The 23,570-nt window shown below is 38.4% G+C and overlaps 1 protein-coding gene and 1 pseudogene across 1 annotated transcript in view; one reads left to right on the top strand and one right to left on the bottom strand.

The window, feature by feature from the left end:
* Positions 1-3,031: 3,031 nt before the first annotated feature.
* The window catches only part of LYPLA1 (lysophospholipase 1), a 33,097-nt gene continuing 12,558 nt past the window's right edge, over positions 3,032-23,570 (bottom strand). Inside the window, exons 3-9 of the mRNA XM_045560997.1 lie at positions 17,382-17,447; positions 15,414-15,461; positions 13,699-13,769; positions 10,884-10,957; positions 9,061-9,159; positions 6,745-6,921; positions 3,032-3,727 (exon numbers count right to left, since the gene is read on the bottom strand). Coding sequence (XP_045416953.1) covers positions 3,674-3,727; positions 6,745-6,921; positions 9,061-9,159; positions 10,884-10,957; positions 13,699-13,769; positions 15,414-15,461; positions 17,382-17,447 — 589 coding nt within the window. The 3' untranslated portion in view covers positions 3,032-3,673. The remainder of the gene's footprint in view (positions 3,728-6,744; positions 6,922-9,060; positions 9,160-10,883; positions 10,958-13,698; positions 13,770-15,413; positions 15,462-17,381; positions 17,448-23,570) is intronic.
* LOC123644733 lies at positions 20,496-21,263 on the top strand (annotated as a pseudogene).

Genomic DNA, 23,570 nt, shown 5'->3' with positions numbered 1-23,570 from the left:
TTAAAAGAGTTCTGGCTTTATAATGGTGAATTATTTACACTCTTTACCTCATCGAAGCCCCAAAGGGAAGTGTGCTATGTGGGTTTTTAATTTCCTTTTAGTTCCCTCTGGTCACTGGAGATTGCAATTTCTTTACCATGAGCTGATTTTTATTAATATCATAGCTTTACTCAGCCATTTCTAGGTGTTCTGTATTATGTGAAATACACATTTGTGTGTGTGCCCACTGGGGCACAGAGCAAGGCCCGGAAGACCACGGAGTTAGTCATACCTTTCTAATCAGAGGCAAATATTTCTTCACCTCTCTGGACATCAGTTTCCTCTTCTGTAAAATGGACATAAGGTGATGAGAGAATTATATGGATAAAGGATATAAAATGCTTAGTATAGGGTCGAATATATTAAACACTTAACAAATCACATTTTTACTTTTTAGTAATTTCTACAAAATCATACTTCCTAGGAGGGTTTAACAGTGTATCTATTTTTAAAAAGTGGCAGTAAGACTGAGTGCAGCAGTAGGCCAATTTTCAATTTATTTACATATACACTCAATTATTGTTACCTAGTGGTACATAGATAGTAACAGTACCAAGCTCTGACCACATTTAATTATGAACACAGGCCGGGCACGGTGGCTCACACCTGTAATCCTAGCACTTTGGGAGTCCAAGACGGGTGGATCGCTCGAGGTCAGGAGTTCAAGACCGGCCTGAGCAAGAGTAAGACCCCGTCTCTACTAAAAATAGAAAGAGATGATCTGGCCAACTAAAAATATATGTAGAAAAAAGTAGCAGGGCATGGTGGCGCATGCCTGTGGTCCCAGCTACTTGGGAGGCTGAGGCAGGAGGATCGCTTACGCCCAGGAGTTTGAGGTTGCTGTGAGCTAGGCTGACACCACGGCATTCACTCTAGCCAGGCAACAGAGTGAAACTCTGTCTCAAAAAAAAAAAAAAAAACCAAACTTATGAACACAATATTTTTAAAAAGATGATGAAATAAAGATTATCATATGAAATAAGGTGTTGCTGTGAAGAATAATCTAAAAAAAGAGTTTTGAAGTTAGAGACGATATTTTTGGTACAGAACTCTCTTACCATCAGGACTATCTAAACACAGAAAAAGCAGACTCAAAAGAGCTGGTCACTTTAATAAACTGAAGGACTACTTATCAGAACAGAAAGGATTCCTGTACTGGCAAAAGTCGGAAGGCAATGGTGAAATAGGAGGAAAAAGCTATCTGAGTAACTGATTTATGACACTAATTTAAAAATCCCAATGAATACTACACATTCAAGGAAAAGACAAAAGGAAAACACCCATAAAAACTTTTAAAATAGGTTAGAGACACTGAAAACCGAATTTGGGAAATCTTTTCTCAGCAGATTAAAATTGAATAACATGAGATTATGTCCCATGCCTGGTTCCATTCTAAACCAACCACACCATCATCAAAATCTCTCTCCATGTGCTTACCTTGTGATTACTCTGTTATTTTTCTCCCTTTCATTACAGACTTTCATTCCAAGGTAAACCCAAATGTTAAAATAATACTCAAAAAGTCACAGAAAAGTCAGAATTAAGTTTTATTTCACATTGATAGAAACCGTGAAAAACATTACATTTTCCCACGTTACAGCATAACATTTCAACGGAATATTTCTTGCCATAAATAAGATCTTGCCGATTTATGTAACTGAAACAAGTTTATGTACTTCAAGGTAAAGCAAAATGACTTAGTAAATGATTGTTTAAAATTTTTAAATCCAGACATAAACATATGGCTTCATTATTAACATCCTATATAGTCCATTACTAAATTATTTCCATTATCAGGTAGCACCCATTTATAAAGATGCATTCTTAACATTGTTTTGGTCAATTAGAATACAGCAGAAAAATTAACAGTTCAGAAATATGGAGCATACATTTTTGCTACATACTAAACTGCATGGTAATTACATCATACATATAAGGTTCTGACTAACCTTTATTACTCACAAATTTGTTTTCAAATAATTTTTACCAGTAACCTAGAAATTTGGACTATTTAAAATCAAATGATTGCTATTTTTATATTCACACAAAAAACTAATTTTAAAAGAAATATTACTGACTAAAGTGAAAATTTCAAATAAGTCCATTGGCAGATAAAAATAAAGCAAATTTTTTTAATGGATTGCTCATTTTCATTTTTAAATTATCATTTGTTATTTTCACTAAACATCCTACAATGCATGATTGCTCATTTTCTACAGCAGTTGATTTCAAACGTATGTACAAAATAAGTAATCTTAAACTCCGTGCTATAAGGAGATCAAATCATCTTTTTTTTTTTTTTTTGTTGAGACAGAGTCTCGCTCTGTTGCCCGGGTTGGAGTGAGTGCCGTGGCGTCAGCCTAGCTCACAGCAACCTCAAACTCCTGGGCTTAAGCAATCCTCCTGCCTCAGCTTCCCAAGTAGCTGGGACTACAGGCATGCGCCACCATGCCCAGCTAATTTTTTCTATATATATTTTTAGTTGGCCAGATCATCTCTTTCTATTTTTAGTAGAGACAGGGTCTCACTCTTGCTCAGGCTGGTCTCAAACTCCTGACCTCCAGCGATCCACCCGCCTCAGCCTCCCAAGTGCTAGAATTACAGGCATGAGCCACCGCACCCGGCAAAATCATCTTAAAAATCAGTTTTTAAGATCAGTCTTAAATACTGCAGAACACACAGAATATAATTATTCTTTCAGTTGCTTACAGAAAAAATAAAACCACAGAATTATTCCTATTACTGGGATTGAATTATCTATTAACTAAATAGGTTTAAATTTGGAATAAGGTATAGCTATTTGAAATAAGTAGTGCAGAAAGTTTTAAGTAATGTCTGGTTTCTTTATAAAGTATAGATTTTAATACCTTATATCTGTGATTCAGAATGTGAGATTACAGCATGTATCGACAGTAGATGTCTATGGCAGGGAGGCAATATTTGGTCTGCTATGAAGTACAATAAAGAAAGAAACATTTCTTTTTCTTGAGAGGAGAAAAGAATATTAAATAGAAATAATATTAAGGAAAAGAAAAGCCTGGTCCCAAAATAAAAGGGCCACTGATTGAAGAGAGCCATATTACTCTTCACTGACATTAAAAAGCATCATCCCTATTATTAGGGATAATGTAATACCACCTCATTCTTACTGTGTATTACAATCATTAAGTATATGGGAATACACATATAAAAATGCAGACACTGCATGGTGACTAAGCAATTTTGGAATTAATCCATAGACTAAGTCACAGCACACATAAATCATTTATATCTTAATTGCTTGTTTATACCTGAACAAATTTTCATTAAACATACTAGTAGTTTTCAAATGATGTAATAAAAAATCTGGCTGTAGTATTTTTTACTTTGCTGAATTACATTTGAGAAAGAAGAAGCTGGCTGCTTCACCTTAATACTAGTAATATTTTGGATCATATTATAAGAATACATGTATAGAAATTTAAAAGATCATAAATTTCCCATGAGGAGACATTATTTAGTCTGTGTCACTGGCATGTATTTGCAAAACATTTTAACACTGCAAACATTAGAAGTTTGGAGATTGGGCACGGGAAAAGGTTTATACTCTATTACAATGATGCTGGTGTACTTCTACCAAGGCCTCTTAGTGATGTCAATCGATTGGAGGTAGGAGCTGGTCAATGAATTGCTTGACATCCATCATTTCCTGTTTAGAATAAAGTGGCTTAGTAAACAGTTATATAAATCAGAAATTAGATTCCCACTAAAATGCCACTAACCAAATCCATGGTATACACAGGGAAGGTGAAACCGTATTTTTAATACTACAATTAAATAAAGACATTTAAAAAGAAATGAGTCAGAGAAATCTCAGAACACTTCCTATGATGACATTATTATTATACATTGAAATGATATCTTCCATCTACTCTCTAGTTCCATGGAAATGGTCTGCATTTTCCTATACTTAAAACACTGGGACACAGGGAGATTTAGAAGTGACAGAACCTATACCAAGAAGTCTCAGTAAATGTACAACTGACAACTAAATACCAGTGAAAAAGCCTAGCTTTTATCATTCCCTCATTCAAATGAAACACTAAATCTCTAGCATAAAGGATTGTGCGTTTTTTATAAGGAATAACATCCAAGCAACCATTTGAGAGAGCGTGTACCTAAAATGTACCTGGAAATGTATGAACATTAATATCCCAAAGATCTATCATAGAAGAAACTTTCTCCTAGAAGCCTCCTGCACTTGGCTCAGTTTTCTCACCTCCCTGAAACCCACTTTCTGTTATCAGCTCTTGTATTTCAAGGCTTTCGCCTCACAGTTCCAAAACTCAGGAATGCGGCCAGCCTTCGACCTTGTAGTTCAGTGACTCAGAAAAGAGCCACAGCACGAAAGTGTTCTATTGCACAACACTCGGAAGTCCTCAACAGTTTCCTGTGACACCACCTCCTGCCGTCCTCTCTCCTCACATTCTGTTCCTGCTCACTCAGTCCAGTGCCTCCAGTATGACTACACAAAGACTCGTGTACAGAGCCTTTAGGAAGCTCTGTTAAAAGCCTAGACTTCGCCACTATGCAATTTAGCCATGTAACAAAAAAACACTTGTACCCCTTAAAATCTATTTAAATTAAAAAAACAAATTTTTTTAAAAGAGACTTCCTACTCTTCTCCCGCTTTATCAAAATCCTTTCAAAAGGTCTATACACACTACCTCTACTTCTTCCTTTCCCTATCCACTTCACAGTCCACTACAGTTTGGCACTACCTCCCCAAACATCGAGGTTATGGGTGGCTTAACATTCAATAGTTTCTTCCTGGCCTATTTCTCCTTACTCCTTCTCCAAAACACATGACATTGCTCCTTCCCACTCTGAAATTCTCTCCTCCCATGCTCTCAACACCTAACTTCTCTCCTTCTTAGTCTAAATCTTAATGTATCCCCAAAGTTCTATCCTTCAGGTTTTTTTCTCATGATGTTCTCCCAAGGTAATGTTTTATTTCTTAGAGACATGGTCCCGCTATGTTGCCCAGGCTGGATTTGAACTCCCAGGCTTAAGTGATCCTCTCGTTTCAGCCTCCTGTGCCAACATTAGTAATTATTCCAAATCTCCACTTATACGCTTAAGCTTCAGACAAGTATTGCCAACATCCTATTTTGATATCATGGGGGTATGTCAATCTCAATACATTACTAAACTCAGTATTATCTCCTTCCTTTGCTCCAGAACCATTCCTTGTACCTAATTATGATAGCATCCTCTTACTCATCTGAGCTAGAAATCCGAGACCACTTTGATACTTCCTTCTTTCCTACCCCATAGAATTAATCTCTAAATCCTACTCAATTCTGCCTCACCTGTCTCCAGAATATAGATCAGACCACCTATTACTTGGATCAAGAAAATCAATGGCTTCCTGTTGCCTAGAGAACAAGGCCTCATCAGCACAACATAAAAGCTCTCTACGATCGATTCTCTGCTCCCTGTGTCTTCTGTACTGTGACACTCGGCTTTTTGTAAGACTCCAGGCAAACTGGACAGCTTGCTTTCCTGTCCAGCACCCTTGCTGTCCAAATTCCACCATCCTTCAAAATCTAGCTCTTTCATCATGATCTCATTGCCTCCTAAGATAAAATTAATTTCACTCTTCTCAGTTTTCCAGGGCACTTTTTGAAAACTTCTAGTATCTATCACATTCTGCTTTCCATACAGTTACTTGGATATGCATCTTTCTCCCCTATTACATTTTTTTTTTTTTTTTTTTGAGACAGAGTCTCACTTTGTTGCCTGGGCTAGAGTGAGTGCCGTGGCGACAGCCTAGCTCACAGCAACCTCAAACTCCTCGGCTGAAGCGATGCTACTGGCTCAGCCTCCCGAGTAGCTGGGACTACAGGTGTGCGTCACCATGCCCGGCTAATTTTTTCTATATATATATTTTCAGTTGTCCAGATAATTTATTTCTATTTTTAGTAGAGACGGGGTCTTGCTCAGGCTGGTCTCGAACTCCCGACCTCGAGCGATCCACCCGCCTCGGCCTCCCAGAAAGCTAGGATTACAGGCGTGAGCCACCGCGCCCAGCCTTACATTTTAATTTTAATTAATTTATCTTAAATTTTAACAAAAGGGAATGTTTATTATTTATCTTTAAATTATGTACAGTGCTTATATGTAACAGGCAATCAGATTTTTTTTTTTTTTTTTTGAGACAGAGTCTCGCTCTGTTGCCCAGGCTAGAGTGAGTGCCGTGGCGTCAGCCTAGCTCACAGCAACCTCAAACTCCTGGGCTTAAGCGATCCTCCTGCCTCAGCCTCCTGAGTAGATGGGACTACAGTACAGGCATGCACCACCATGCCCGTCTAATTTTTCTACATATATTTTTAGCTGTCCATATAATTTCTTTCTATTTTTAGTAGAGACGGGGTCTCACTCTTGCTCAGGCTGGTCTCAAACTCCTGACCTCAAACAATCCGCCCGCCTCGGCCTCTCAGAGTGCTAGGATTACAGGTGTGAGCCACTGCACCCGGCCCTAATCAGCAGATATTTAAATTAAATAGAATAAACTTTTATCTAATGACCTATTAATCTATGATTCAATATGAATTCATTAATTAACTACTCTAAATCCCCAAGCAGTCAAATGTGGTTTATCTTGAACATATCACATGAAAGAAGCTATGACTATGGCTATGATCAGTGCTTCCAGACACCCACCTGGTGAGATGAATTGTGCATCATGCCTTGATAGGTTTTAAAGGTTACATTAGCTGGATTTACCAATGTTTTTAGTTTTTCAGCAGTAAGAGAACCAAACGTCATGGGAACTAAAGGGTCGGAATCTCCATGGCACTGGAGAATAGAAATATCTCTGTTAGCGCCACTGATAGGACCCTGCAAAAAAAAACAACAACAAAATAGTATTATTTACTCAAATGTATAGAGCATAATGCCGGTCTTTCATTCATTCATTTATGAGAGAGGGTCTTGCTCTGTTGCCTGAGCTACAGTGCAGTGGCATCACCATGGCTCGCTAGAACCTCAAACTCCTAGGCTCAAACAATCCTCCAGCCTCAGCCTTTGAAGTAGGTACGAATACAGGCACCCACCCCTGTGTCTGGCTAATTTTTTATTTTTTTATTTTTTTGTAGAGACAAGGAGTCTCACTGTGTTGCGCAGGTGGGTCTCAAACTCCTAGCCTCACGCGATCCTACCCCCTTGGCCTCCCAAAGTGCTGGGATTACAAGCATGAGCCAACACACCTGGCCTAAATTATTTCTATGTGTTAAAAATAAAAATTCTAGAAGAAAATGTTGGAAAAACTCATAGACATCAGTCTAGGCAAAGAATTTATGAAGAAGACCCCAAAAGCAATCACAGCAACAACAAAAATAAATAAATGAGACCTGATCAAATTAAAAAGCTTCTGCACAGCCAAGGAAACAATCAATAGGGCAAATAGAAAACCCACAGAATGGGAGAAACCATCTGCATGCTATACATCTGACAAAGGGCTAAGAACCAGAATCTACAAAGAACTCAAGTAAATCAGCAAGAAAAAAACCAACAACCCCATTAAAAAGTGGGCAAAAGACATGAACAGAAACTTTTCAAAAGAAGACAGACTAATGGCCAACAAACATGAAAAACTGCTGAGTGTCTCTAAATCATCAGGGAAATGCAAATCAAACGACAATGAGATATCACCTAACTACAGTGAGAATGGCTTTTATCAAAAAATTCCAAAACAACAAATGCTGGTGTGGATGCAGAGGGATAGGAACACTTATACACTGTTGGTGGGACTGCAAACTAGTACAACCTCTATGGAAAGTAACATGGAGACACCTCAAAGAACTAAAAGTGACCTACCATTTGATCCAGCAATCCCACTACTGGGTATTTACCCAAAGGAAAAAAAGGACATTTCATAAAAAAGACACCTGCACCCATTCACAATTGCAAAGATGTGGAAACAACCCAAGTGCCCATCAATACATGAGTGGATTAGTAAAATATGGTATATGTATACCATGGAGTACTAGTCAGCCATAAAAAAAAAACAAAATGGTGAACTAGTACCTCTTATATTAACCTGGATGGAACTGGAGACCATTCTTCTAAGTGAAGTATCACAAGAATAGAAAAACAAACACTACTGTCCTCACCATTAAATTGGAACTAATCGAACAACACTTATGTGCACATATGGAAATAACATTCACTGGAAATCAAGTCGGGGGGGAGGAGGGGAAGGATAAATTCACACCTAACGGGTGTATAATGTACACTATCTGGGTGATGGGCACACTTATAACTTTGACTCAAACTGTACAAAAGCAATTTATGCAACCAAAACATCTGTGCCCCCATAATACTGTGAAATAAAGTAAAATAAAATAAAATAAAGGAGAAAAAAATAGTCCTAATTTTCTTATCTATCCTAAAATGTATCGAACCCTGCAAACATTAGGTTTATGACAGTAAGGCTTACTTCTTATTCCATACTATGTAATCCACAATAAAGAGAATAATGCACAGATAAAACCTAGTAACACATCACAAAAGTCTAAGGACATGCCCCTAAGCCTAGCACCTTGGGAGGCTGAGGCGGGAGGATCGCTTGAGGCCAGGATTTTGAGGTTAAAGTGAGCTACGATGACGTCACTGCACTCTAGCCCAGGCCACACAGCAAGATTCTATATCAAAAAACACCTCAGGAAATTCTTTTTAAAAAAGGATGACTGATGTAAACTATGAGCTTTGGGGGGTTATGATGTATCAGTGTAGCTTCACCAATCACAGCCAATGCGCGACGGGGCCGGGGGATGTGGAAAGTGGAGAGGCTGTCTGTCCCTGTGTGGGGACGGGGTCCATGCGAGCTCTGTATTTTCTGCTCAGTATTGTTGTGAAACTAAAGCCGCTCTAAAAAATAAAGTTTATTGATTTAAAAAAAAAAGGTGACCCTCTCCACAACATTATCTGCTGCCTCCTAGCTCAGCACGCTCATGTTACGCGCACCAGGGAGGCTACCTGGAACGAAGCCTGAAGTGGAAGCCAGCAGCTGAGTGCAGTCACGCCCGCCAGCTTCTGCTGGGTGGTCAGGGCAGTATATAAAGACAAAGCTCCTCCCTGAAAAGACAAGCAGGGAAAGTCAGTGGAACACACACAACAGCAACTCACGAGATTTCTTGTTGTTAATAATATCCATTAAAAAAAATCAAACTCGGTGGGTGATGAAAGCCAAAGCAGGCAAACAGTAGAAATACATACACGCACCACGTGTCCTAAAGGACATGGTTCTTCACACCAAAGAACACATACGCACCGATCCCCCATGGGTAGAGACATAGTTCACAGCACAGTAAACTGCTGCAGTTACAATGCGCCTTAGGAATATTCTGAATTTATAGTTATTTTCTCTTCTGCAAAGTTTTAGGCCTAAAATCCAACATCATCTTAAATTGGCATTATTTTCTAAAACAGGAATTCAAGACAATAAGGACTTTAGAGTATCTGCCTTCCCAGCTCACAACACCCCGCATTCTGGGAGCTACACTCCTGCCAGCCACCCAGATGTCCCATCACTGTGACTGTGCCATGGGTCACTGCACCACATGGGGACATGAGATTCATTCTCACCCCAGACAGTGATGCTCTTTCTCCCAGCATGCGGACTTGGGATTCAGTGACTGCTGGTCTTTTTGTGTGGCTGGAACTGTAACAGGTAAACTCAAGAGAGGGAAAACCTATGGGCTGCAATAGCCGAGAGGACCCACTGTCGATGGAGAGGCAACCAAGGCAGAGAAACAGAGACAAAAGCTGGAAAGACAGTCCTGCCGGCTTTCCAAGTCCTAGCTAGTTTCTGAGGCCTTGCTTCATTTTCATTCTCATTTTCCTTGATATGATGCTCTAGACAGCTTAATCCTTCTTGCATAAGGTAATAGGAGTTGGTTTCTGTACACTATAATAAATGAACATCAAATATACAGACTCCCATATGCACTTCCTGTTTTGAATCAATCATTAGATTTTTTGTCCCTATGTTTACATCACAGTGTGTATTACAATGTACATTACCCATAAATTTCAACAAACACCACCTCAATAACACCTTTGTTTACTGTATTGTATCAACATATCTTCCGATTGAATTCTATTTTCTACATGATCCCAGAATTCTGACATTTCCCTAATGAAGGTAGTCTGAACACAAAGTAGTTGATTTAGAAGATTTAGAGATTAGGAGCTAGAGCATTCTGGAGATGGGTCCACAGCAAACGTGATATGGTGCAGTACAGAGAGAAGGTAATTGTGAAGAAGCTGTGTCTGTGGAGAAAGTACAGAAGGAAGGAGAAAAAGTACAGACAGGCAAACAGATGCCAAAAATAAATACGACATATTTATATCTAAAACCCATTTTACATGACAAAGATGGGAACACACTCTCTTGTCTTCTACCTTTCTGTTCCTACCAGTAGTTTCCTCCTAGGACAGGGGACTTACCCTGTGTTAGTAGAATTCTGCTTAACTGAAAATATGTTAACTTAGAAACCTAATTACATATGTGTTACGATTATTTTGAGAAAATATATTCCAGACACCTGGAATATATTTACATGCAGGCTACTGCTAAAAAGACAGAAAACTACAAAGCATAAGAGTGTATGAAGTAGCAATTAATTAGTTCCAGTCCATTCAAATGTAATCCAGCATTAAAGGTAAGTGTAACAGTCAAGACCTTATAACATCTTCCATTTTCTATGGAAAACTCCTCCACAGAAAGAGGACTGAAACCACAGACTTCTAGATAAATATGCTGATGGTACTGACATACCACCCAAACTTTATCTTACCTGAGAAAATCCTCCCAAAATAATTCTGTTAGAAGGAATCCCATTCTTCACTTCTTGATCTATCAAAGCCTTTACTAAAAACAACATGAAAGTTAATCAGCAATACTTTCAAAGTTAAGCCCACTGATACAATTTATAGCAAGAAAAAATTAATAATAGAAAAGCACAGACAATATTTAAGGTAGAAATGAGCCAAACACTTGGAGTATTCCACTGCAATACAAAATTGGAATGTATTTGCATTATTGAATTTCTCAGATTTTGCAGGTGTTGCTTAAACCAAAACTTCAAATTTCTTGTCAAATACGTTGTATTGTTTCTTTCATCAAGAGATGGATTTTTAAAAATATATGGTTATTACCCACCTTTGGCTCATCTATGGTACTATAGGCATTTGCACCTAAAAGTTGTCATTTTAAAACTGTATGTAGTTAAGTGTTTAGAACTGTTCATTCTATTAAAAAAAATCACAGCATTAATTTTTCCTATAGCCAATAAATCATGGGGAAAAAATTTCAAATTAGTACTTTCGTTTCTACAAAATATTTTGACACATATCATATAAAAATTTTTCTTTATAATCAGTCCTGTGTTTTTGGAATAAATGTGCCTTTTACAAATTTATCTCCTTTAATTTTTTTACATATGTGCAGAGTTTCGTTTTTAAGATCAAAATTTACAACTTCATATTACCTTTTTTGATCGAAAAATCAAAAACCTGCTTTTATTAAAACACTACAAAAAACCAAATGCCCAAATTAAGGTTATTTTTGTTTTATGCAAAGTTTAGTTCTTAGTTATAACCAGTATGAAAAGCAAGGGGTACTCCTCTAACTAGGGCACGGGACAGCGCAGAAGCATAAGGGGTTTATTCAGGGGAGACTGCAGGGCCCTGGCAGGAGAGAAGGCTCAGGAGGAGCAGAAAGCCCAGCGCTGCCAGGGAGAGGAGGGCGGCTGCGGCGGGGCCTGAGCTGCCAGCCAGGGAGCGCTGGGGCCCATCCTCCCTCGGTTTCACACAGTTTTACTCTCCACGGTTAACCAACCTTAACCAACCGGCTAAGCTAAAGATGTTTGCACAAACTACAATGACAGCATCCAATCGTGGAGTAGGGGGTTCTAATTCCAGTCACCTTCTACCCGCGGGCTAGGGCGCCACGCACTCCTGACAACCTCCTGAGCACGCTCGCCTGTGTCCCGCAGCACATCCTCTCGGTCCTTTCTTTCCACTCTGGGTCTGACCCTGACTCTCCCCAATAATTCATCACTTCAGAGCGGAAAGAAATGAGCACTTCATAGGCCACCTCTATGCTCAGGACAGATTATTCCCTTCTGGGGCTCCCAGGCCTGCCTGTCTTCTCCACAGGGTCCGCCCTCCCTATCTTCCACCGGGTCACTCACGCCCGTACTATTATTTTTGTCATCTATTATTTTTAGACAAAATCCTAGCTGTAGGATTCTAGCTTTGATCTACGTTTTGATGATCCATTCCTAAATATCAATGTCTTTTGAATGTATTTTCCCTGTATCAAAGATTTTAATAGTTTTTTTAAAGACAGATTAAAAGGATCTCGCTGGTTTTGGGTTTTAACGTATTTTAGAAAATTTCAAACAAATGTAAAAGTAGAAAGAGCCACGTGATGACTCCCATGCACACATTAGCTCAATTCTGCAATTACCAACTCACAGCCAGGCCTGTCTCAGCAGTGCCCGCACACAGCCAGGAGTCACCACCCAGATCATCCTCAAGTCAACCCCAGCCATCACATGGTTCGATTAGTAAATATTTCAGTACATACATGCAAATGAAAAGGATGCTTCAGTGCATTTTTAGAAATCTAGATAGATATCTAGATAACTTACTAGATATCTCCCAGTAAGTCACTGTTTTTTGTTTTTTTAATTTTTTTCTGACAATTTTTTTTTTAAGAGACCAGGTCTTACTATGTTGTCCAGGCTGGACTTGAACTCCTGCGTAACCCTCCTGCCTCAGCCTCCCAAGTAGCTGGGACTACAGGCACGAGCCACTATGCCTGGCTCTAAGTTAGTGTTATGTTTTCACCCACAAAATAAATGACATTACCATGTTCACAAAGGAGAAGGAACTATTAACTACAGACCAGGCTTTGCAGATTGTGCAAAGTAGAGCTAACACTTCATGGGGGTGTTCGATGGGGTGATTTATAAGAAACACCTAGCTTGTAAGCTAAGTAAGTGCTCAATCAGTGTATTTATTATTGTTACCACACTAAAACTAACCATGCATTAATAATATTTTCATTGTTTATTATCATTGTATCATTATTTTCATTGTTATTTCAAGTCTTCTTAAAAAAGACCCTGGCCACAACTATTAAACATTCCACTTGCTTATGTAAATGAAAGCAATGTTTTGTTTTTTTTTTTTTTTTTTTTTTTTGAGACAGGATCTCACTCTGTCACCCAGGCTAGAGTGCCATGGCATCAGCCTAGCTCACAGCAACCTCAAACTCCTGGGCTCAAGCAATCCTCCCACCTCAGCCTCTCAGACTGCTAGGATTACAGGCATGAGCTGCCGCACCAGTCCAAAGCAAAATTATTATGTATCTGACGGAGGTGAGGCTCGGTCCCCGTCTACCTCACCTCCACTAACCATAGTCAAGTGAGTCTACATGGACATCGTGGCAAACAAGTTAGAGTGTGATCAGAAAGGAAGGAGACAGCAGTAGCTCCTGAGATGAGATAAATGTGTAATATTTAATCAGTATCAATATGACCGCTGAATCTACTAACAACATTTAAGAATGCTTTTGTCTTTATGGGACTTTTCTGTACTTACTACTTTCTGCTGCATGTTTAATTCCAGGTTCATCCTCCTGTGAATCTGGGGAAAGCCCAATAATATCAAACCTGGAAAATAAGGCAAAATCTTAAAAGAACCATTGGATTCTAAGAAAATTTATTCTTGGTAAGTATATTTTACTAAATTCATGGTAGTTTGGATAAAAAGGGTGGCTAGCTAGAGATACTCTCTAGAATGTGGAATTCAAATTAAAATGTCTACAGAAGCCCAACAATTGACTTAAATATGTGATCTGACATTCTGTATGTTCCTTTCACTCCAACTAATACTAATTCTAAGTTAAAAAGTCACAGTACCAAATCATTTTAGGGTAAGAACAACCTAAGAAGTTACCTAGTCTAATCTTACACTCCAGCAGGAATCTCAGCCCACAATCCTGAAAAGTTTGTAATAAATTCCAGCTATTCTTTTCTTCTATTGCATCTGAAGCCAATCCAATGGAACAGTTAACTTTTCTTTGTCATGTCACTATTACATGTACTACCTCATGCCTAATGAACACAGGCATTGAAACTGATTTTTATCCATATTCTACAAAACATTTTCATCATGCATTGTAGATACGTCAGTCCAGAAACAAAGGGAAACCTTCCTTTGGCCCTTTCTAACTCTCTATCAGGTTATATGCTTACATTATGGTCTCTGGCAGTATTAGGGAGAAACTGTGGTTCTAGGATAAAGATTTTACAGTTAGGGAAGATGAAAGAACCAAAGGCCAAGGTGGGCGGAAACTTGTAAAAATTGCCCAGGAATCTGAAGTGGGTAAAAAGGAAAGTGCATGGGTGGGTTAGGGATGGATGTGAAAAGCAGAAGGGACAAGAAGACAAAAGAATGGAAGCTTTAATGAGGTCTAAGAACAAACAGGGTGGGAACAGGGAAGCAAACTCAAAGGGTGAACAATTGTTATGCTTAGTAGGTTTGAATTCAGTGACTTCAGAAGTGGGGCAGTTCCAGATGACAAAGCGGCAGGCATGGCTGTGGATGCCTAAAGTTGAGAGAACGAAAAAGTCCCTGGTGCCTGGGGAAGACGAGGTCAAGGAAGTAACAAGCCAGTCAGGGTTGTGAAAGAGCCATTTACACTGGATCCTGCAGTCACCCAAAAGATAAAACAGTGGCAGGAGCTGGAGTGGAAAGGAAAATATCAGTCAGGTGTCAACGTCATCATTTTTTAAGAGACCGAATGGCAGGGAGCTGAAAGAGCAGTGGGAGAAGTCACAGTCTGGAAGTAGCACATAGGAACAAAAAACTGACTCTAATTCCTGCCCATAAAGTACACAGGGAATGTGAGAGTATCTCGAGGGCGGTGAGAGGGAAGGGATTTCCTTAAAAACTAGCCAGCTCTCCAAGAAAGCAAGGAATTGGCAAGGTGAAGAGGCTGCGGCTTAACAGGAGCGTATGCTGCAGGGATCACCCAAATGTCCGGTGACTGAAATCAACACGGGTTTATCAAGCAGTGGAGACACTTTCCCATATTCCTTCTATTCACTCATTCTCTATTTCTCTACCTCTGTGTACAGCTCCTTAAATTTACTCTCAGATCTAAAGTATAAAAACTTAAATAAGTAAAAGTTAAAGCTAATTATGTACCTTTGCAATTTAAAAATAACTAACAACTGCTGTAAAATAAAAGCACTTCTGATAAAAGATTAAGTAATATAAAGTTCCTACTGAACAAGCAAATTCTTACTTACCAAGAAGGCATAGCCATATTCATATTTAATGTAACAGGCTTAACTGGCCTACATGAGAAAGAGAAAACAGCAAAGTAAGAATAACAAAGCATAAAGACTGAAAAATTCCATCAATCGAAAACAGACTGAAACCACACAAAACTATATGCCGTAATCTTAACATATGAACCCTCTTCTGCATTCCCTCCAAATGTGTTCTGAAGGCAGCAGCAGCAGCAAAGGACTAAGCATGACAAAAAACGTTTCCTTTCTCAGCACCCTTGCTTAATAATACTTTCAACTTCTCAGACATGAGAAGGGAAACCAGGAACCAAGACAATTGGAAATGTATAAAATATGAAACTCTGGAAAGAGATAAGGGCAATGAACAATTTATTGCGCAGATACTGTAGCATCAACTCCCATATGCTCAGATTACATTTTTGCTTATTTTCCAGTTCTCAGCTATATACTTGCTTGGTTAAGAGACCTATAAAAAAATAAAGAAAATATAAAATTTGCCTAAGTGTCCATTATACCCAATTCAAATCCGTGATGAAAAATATGCTGGATAATCTGAATTTAGCTAGGTAAAAAGGAAAGAAAAATAAATACACGGCAGCTACACCTTACCACTATCTTTCTGATTCATGAGATAAGTCTACCTTAGAGGTTACAAAACAGTTTCAGAATTTCTTTGGGAATACAAACTTCCCCAGATGAGAAATCGCTTTAAAGCAATTCAATCTTGGGACAAATAACAATATAGTGGAAATTCCAACATAATCAAGAATTCTGTCTCTTGCTTGAGCAGAATAGAATTAATAGATGATGACACAGCAACCCTAGCCACAGTACTGAGTTGTAGCCTACAGATATGAGACAGACCCTCTGTTTCAGGACAAAAAGGAGGAGGAATCTAATCTTCTGAAATGTTTTCCTCTTACCATTCCCTCTTTCATGTTCATGTATCTATCTCAACTCTAACGCTACTACCACTTCTGAGGATGAATTACTAACCTACTAAGCATGTATTCAATCCCTCTGTCTTCTCCATGACTACTGCTTCTCAGCAACCATTTGACCTAAAACTTGCTAATTTTAATGATTTTCTGAGTTTGCTCAGAAATACTAAATACTATTAATACTAAATAGTATTAAATACTATTTAGTAATATTTACTATTAAATAATATTTAGTAATAAATCTAAATACTATTAATATTTTCCTCTCTCTTTTTTTTTTTTTGAGAGAGAATCTCACTGTGGTGTCATCATAGCTCACTGCAACCTCGAACTCCTGGGCTCAAACAATGCTCCTGTCTCAGCCTCCTGAGTAGGTGGGACTATAGTGCGCCACCATGCCTGGCTAAGTTTTTTCTATTTTTTGTAGAGACAGGGTCTTGCTCTAGCTCAGGCTGGGCTCAAACTCCTGGCCTCAAGCAATCCTCCTGCCTCAGCCTCCCAGAATGCTAGTATTACAGGCATGAGCCACTAACACCCAGCCACTAATTTCTTTTTGACTCCACAAACATTTCAAACAATTCAAAATCAAATATATCACACTCCAAAACCTGTAATTTTTCCACAGTACATCACATTGCCTCCAGTTGATAAAATCCAAGAGTGTTCTTCAACATAATGAAGATTTCTCATAGATTTGACTAGTAAGTTCCCTTCAGAGATACCCCACAGATATCTTTTGAACTTTATAGATATTTGTATATCCAAAATAATTTTTCTGGCTGTAAGTTCAATTAACCTCCAAGAGAGCAATATTTTAAATTTCTCAACAAAAAAGATAACAAATATTTCAATTTAACCAAGAGATCATTTTGGTTTTTAGGAAACCTACTAATCTTTATTCTTAAACTGAATATTTAAAAGATAAACATTAATTATATTCAAGTACTTTTATGGAAGCATAAAGCTATCACAATCATTTCTCTCCAGACTCTGAATCACAAGCCTGAAGATCAGAAATACTCACGCATGCGGGCAGATATATTTGATATGTGAACTTCTGATACCTGCAAAGGCTTCTGCCCATCCATGCCTGGTGGAAAAATTATTTGAATAATGCTATTAGACACTGTTTTTAAATCCAAATAAATTAGTAGAACAGTACTTTAAAAATTTGTGAACATAAATATTAAATCCTTAAAATATCTTAAAAGTGTAGACCATCAATGATATTAAACCACCATGAACCTAGAAATTGCCTGATAACTATTATTGAAGCTTTAGCTAGGGATAAAGATGATCTCTCACGATTTCTGAACAGCAATGTGTGCTCCTTTGTACATTTCCACAGGGCTTTACAATTTCCAAAAGACAGATTTTTTTAAAACTCTCTATAACTTTACTACAATGTGCTTATAAAGTGGCAAGACAGATAATATGATTCACATTTTATATGAAGAAAAAAGGCTCAGAGGAATAAAGTAAATCAGTTGTCTAATATTTCTGCATACTTACGACACTATTAAAAACAGTAACTCTAATTAATAGTCTTTTCTCATGTATGTTATGTATACACGTTCAAAACAGAATACAGGAAAAATTGAAAAAAAAAATGTAAATCATCATAATCCTTCTAGCCAGAAATAAACAGTTAATCTTTTGATGCATTTCCTTCTGATTTTTCCCTTGCATATAAATTAAGAAATAGATACACATTTGACAAAAACAGGATTACATTATACATGTAGTTTCCTGCTTATTTACACTTTACAATCTCCTAGGTATTTTTTACATGTTATCTCTATTAAAGGATAAAGTGGAAGCGTTAAGCTTTCCTGTATAAAAAAGGCTGCAAATAAATGTTAAATACTTTTGTTAACTATTTTCCTGTTTTAATCTACCTCCACCCAAAGTGTTAAGGACTTATAAAAGGTTAATAGCAATAGTGTTAACAGTAACACTTATATAACACTTACCTCTGAGCTAGGCTATTCAAGGAGTTCTACATGTATGCATGAATATATGTATGTGTGTGTATATGAGCTCATGTGTGTATTGTGTGCATATATATGTGTACCTATGTTAAAAACTTTACTTTGAAAACTACAAAACATATTGAAAGAAATTAAAGAGGATCTGTATAAATGGAAAGAAATCCCAGGTTCACATACGGGGATACTTAATATTTTTAAGGTGGCAGTGCTCCCCCAAAATGATCTACAGTTGTCTACACAATATCAGAATCCCAGCTGACTTTGCAGAAACTGACAACCCCATCACCAAAACAACCTTGAAAAAGAATAAAGTTAGAGGATTCACACTTTCCAATTTCAAAAGTTTTTAATACTACAAAATAATAGTAAGAAAAACTAGTACTGGAGTAAGGGTAGACATATACATCAACTGAGAATCAGAAATAGACCTTCCCATTTACTGTCGACTTATTTCTGAAAAGGATACCAAAACAAATCAATGAGGAAAGAACCGTCTTTTCAATAAATGTAGCTGGAACAAGTGGATATTCACATGCAGTAGAAGGAAGCTGGACTGCTACCTCACACCATATATGAAAATTGGACCAAAGACCTAAATGTAAGAGAGAAAACTATAAAACTACTAGAAGAAAACATACATAAACCTTTGTGACCTTGGACTTGGCGATGGTTTCTTAGATAAGACAACAAAAGTACAGTCAACAAAGAAAATACAGGTAAATTAGAAATCATCAAAACTAAAAACTGTTGTGTTTCAAAGGACACTATGAAGAAAGTGAAAAGACACACAATGGGAGAAGTATATGCAAAACACGGATCTAATAGGAGTCTAGTATCCATAATATATAAAGGACTCTTAGAACTCACATACAAAAAGACAACCCAATTTAAAAATGAGCAAAAAACCTGAAGAGACATTTCTCCAAAGAAGATACACAAATGGCCAAGCAGCACAGGAAATGATGCTCAACATCACTCACCATTAAGGAAATACAAATCAAAACCACAATGAGATTACCACTTCACATTCACTAGGATGGCTATAAAAGTAATGATGGGAGGAATAAGTTCTAGCGTTCTGTAGCACTATTTGGGTGAATACAGTTGACAATAATTTAGTGTATATTTTCAAAAAGCTAGAAGAGAGGATTTTGAATGTTCACAATGCAAATAAAATTATAAATGTTTGAAGTGGTGGATATGCTAATTGCCCTCATTTGATCATTACATATTGTATACGTGTACTGAAATATCACTATCTCATTATTTATTATTTTTTTATTTTTTGAGACAGAATCTTGCTAGCTCACAGCAACCTCAAGCTCCTGGGCTCAAGCGATCCTCCTGCCTCAGCCTCCCACATAGCCAGCTATAGGCACGCGCCACCATGCTCGGCTAATTTTTCTATTTTTTGTAGATACACGGTCTCGCTCTGCTCAGGCTGGTCTCAGACTCCTGGCCTCAAGTGATGCTCCCACCCCGGCCTCTCAGAGTGCTAGGATTACAGGTGTGAGCCACTGTACCTGGGCATCAGTATCCCATTAACATGTACAATTATTATATATCAACTAAAAAGGAAAAATAATTTTTTTAAAACTTGAAATTACAAGAATTGGCAAGGATGTGGAGAAAGTGAAACCACTGTACATACTGGTGGGAATGTAAAATGGTCAGTCACTACAGCCAACAGTTTGACAGTTCCTCAAAAAATTAAATATATGGGTGGTGATGGTGGTGGCGGCATGACTGAGACTTGCAAGTGGCGCAGGTGGTGGCCTGGGGAAGCAGAGTCAAGAACTACTTGTGCCATCAACAGAATGTGCAGAACTCCAGCACCTCTTTCTACCTCCACGCTGCCACCCTGGCCTGAGCCACCACCAGCTCTCTCCTGCATTACTGGAGTAACCTCACCATGCTCTCCCTGCTTCCACTCTCCCCTCCCCACTGTCTGCTTTCCACACAGCAGCCAGAGAGAGCCTTTTAAACTCCCAGGACAATGTCTGGACAACTGCCACCAAACACTAGCACCAAGGAAGCTTGATGCGATCAAAGTACTTTCGTTAGATGAATCAATCATTTCTTCACTGTAACTGACCCCAGGAATATTCTGTTAACAAATTAACAACTAGAGAATGCAAGAAAAGTAAATGATTACAGGCAAGGAATTGTTCCTACAGGTCTTACAGGATTCAGCTTTTCATCCTGACACTGGTGAAAAGAAGATTTTGATGGGAAGAATGTCAGCTCGGGTTCCAATGAACATGACCATCACAGGTTGTACGATGACATTTTATAGGACTATGCCAGCTGTGTTTTCTGGCAACGGATTAACCAGTCCTTCAATGCTGCTGTCAATTACAACAACAGACATGGAGATGTTCCCCTCACTGTAAATGAACTGGGAACAGCTTACATGTCTACACAACAACTGGTGCTGTAGCAACAGCTCTAGGACCTAATGCATTAACCAAGCATGTCTCACCACTGATAGGATGTTCTGTTCCCTCTGCTGCCGTAGCTGCTGCTAATTGCATTAATATTCCATTAATGAGGCAAAGGGAACTTAAAGTTGGCATTCCTGTCACAGATGAAAACGGGAAATGCTTGGGAGAATCAGCAAATGCTACAAACCAAGGTGTTACACAAGTTGTCACCTCCAGGATTCTTGTGGCAGCCCCTGGCATGGCCATCCCCTCCATTGATTACGAACACTTTAGAAAAGGCCTTTTTGAAGAGGGTCCCATGGATGAGTGTGCCTATTTGAGTTGTATTAGTTGGCTTCTGTTTGGTGTTTGCTACATCCCTATGTTGTACTGTTTCCTCAGAAAAGTTCCATGTCTGTGACTAGCTTGGAAGCTAACATCTGAGAGACCCATTCTGGACTGCGATGCATATACTTCAATAAGGGATTGTAAAGGAGGGGAGGAAACCTCTGTGGCTAACCCTGCCTACTGCAAACCTGGTGCAGCCACCTGGGTGAAGAAAAAGCCTGTTGGACCTGGGTTCTCCCAGTTACAAATACTCTTTAAAGATATACATTAGCCTTTAAGCATAGAGCTGCAGCTTTTTTAGTAACTGTTTTTCAAAGACAACATCCCAGTCCACACCTAGGGTTTTAAAAAAGCACTGCTAGACACAGAATAGGTGCTTAGTATATGCTCAGTAAATATTTACTGATTATCAAACAGTGAAAGGGAATCTGTTTAAAATACTGAATTCTCATCCCACTCCTGTCTCAAATCAAGGAGCTCTCAGCAGTGAATTAGGAAAAAAATAAAGCTCTGAGGCTAACCCGTAAAACTTACCCTTACATATTAAGAACAATTTGCTTCCAGTTTGGGCAGTGGGCAGGCCCAAAGTAGATGGTGAAGTTTTTGGATTTGTAGGGTTAAAGCTCCTTCATACACCTTCCAAAAGCCACGGTCATGGACCAGTGCAACACACCTGCCCTGCTGTCAACAATGATACGCATTCATATTGTGGGTGGATTTCCTTGGTTGATTTTTTAATTTAATGTTTTACATTATTATAAAGATGTTAATCTTACCTTGCAGTTATTGACTTTATATGCAATTATTTACATCAAATAAATAACTGAAATGTAAAAATGTCAAATTTTGGAAATACGTTCATACCAATGCTGTATGACTGGACTGAATCTGGTTTGTCAGATTTTTTAAGAAGTGAGACCACACAGTTCTAGCGACCTGTCTTTTCATGTCATTCTTAAAGACCTCTTTGACTTTCAGAAAGATGCAGAGATAATATGTGTATAAATCACAGTGAATTTTACTTGAATATTGTATACTGCATTTTGCTCTGTTTGAAAATAATGAAACTATGTACCACCATTTACATCATCTGAAGTAATTTCATAGATAACGTATTTAATTTAACAAAGATTATGTTTCAAGTCTGTAGATGTTTAATGTCATATACAGTCAGCCCTCTGTATCTGTAGGTTCTGCACTCATGCATTCAATTAATTGCAGATTGAAAATATTTTTAAAAAACAATAAAAAATACAACAATGAAAAGCAATACAAATAAAAAAAACAATACAGACTGGGTGCAGTGGCTCATACCTATGATCCTAGCACTCTGGGGGGCCAAGGAGGGAGGATCATTTGAGCTCAGGAGTTTGAGACCAGCTTGAGCAAGTGCAAGAGCCCATCTCTATCAAAAATAAAAAAAAATTAGCCAGGCATGGTGGCGCCAGTCTGTAGTCCCAGCTATTCTGGAGGCTGAGGCAGGAGGATGCTTGAGCCGAGCAGTTTGAGGTTGCAGTGAGCTATGATGTGCTCCACCTGGGGTGACACAGTGAGACTGTCTCAAAACAAAAACAATACAGTATAATAACCATTTACATAGCATTTACATTGTATTAGGTATTATAAGTAATTCAGAGATGATTTAAAGTATATATGAGGTCTTCTACAATTTGGCTAATTGCAAATAAAAAAACCCAACAAATAACTACACAGGAGGATGTGCCAAGTCATATGCAAAAATTACATCATTTTATATCAGAAACTTCAGCATCCTGAGATACCAGTATCTGAGGGGGGTCCTAGAACCAGTCCCCTACAGGTACCAAGGGGCAACTGTATAAGGTGGTTGTTTCATTGAGTGTAGATCACTGTAATTCAGAAATCTGTAAGTGAAAAAAATACAGAAGCTATTTAGTTTTGACAGATTTTTTTCCTGACAAAGTGATCAGACTACATTTCGTCATAAAGAAACAAATGGTGTGCCTTGTGTCTGTGTTTCTCTTTTCTCTGAAAAGATTAGTGGATCGGAAGCTTTGGGCCACCTGGAGCCTTCCCTGATGCCACCAGAATCTTCTGATTTAGATTTTCTGTCTTAAACAGGTTGAAGCAAAATGGCTTCACCAGGACATTCCGGCCCGTATGGCTTCTGTTGCCCTCAAGGCTTTTCTTTTTTTTTTTTTTTTTTGAGACAGAGTCGAGCTCTGTTGCCCAGGCTAGAGTGCTGTGGCATCAGCCTAGCTCACACCAACCTCAAACTCCTGGGCTTAAGCGATCCTCCTGCCTCAGCCTCATGAGTAGCTGGGACTATAGTCATGCGCCACCATGCCCGGCTAATTTTTTCTATATATATATTTTTAGTTGGCCAGATAATTTCTTTCTATTTTTTAGTAGAGACGGGGGTCTCACTCTTGCTCAGGCTGGTCTCGAACTCCTGACCTTGAGTGATTCACC

Source organism: Lemur catta, chromosome 9 (genome assembly GCF_020740605.2).
Source record: "Lemur catta isolate mLemCat1 chromosome 9, mLemCat1.pri, whole genome shotgun sequence".
Taxonomy (NCBI): Eukaryota; Metazoa; Chordata; class Mammalia; order Primates; family Lemuridae; genus Lemur; species Lemur catta.
Note: the sequence above shows the minus strand (reverse complement) of the source record. Positions and strands in the feature narration are given on the sequence as shown.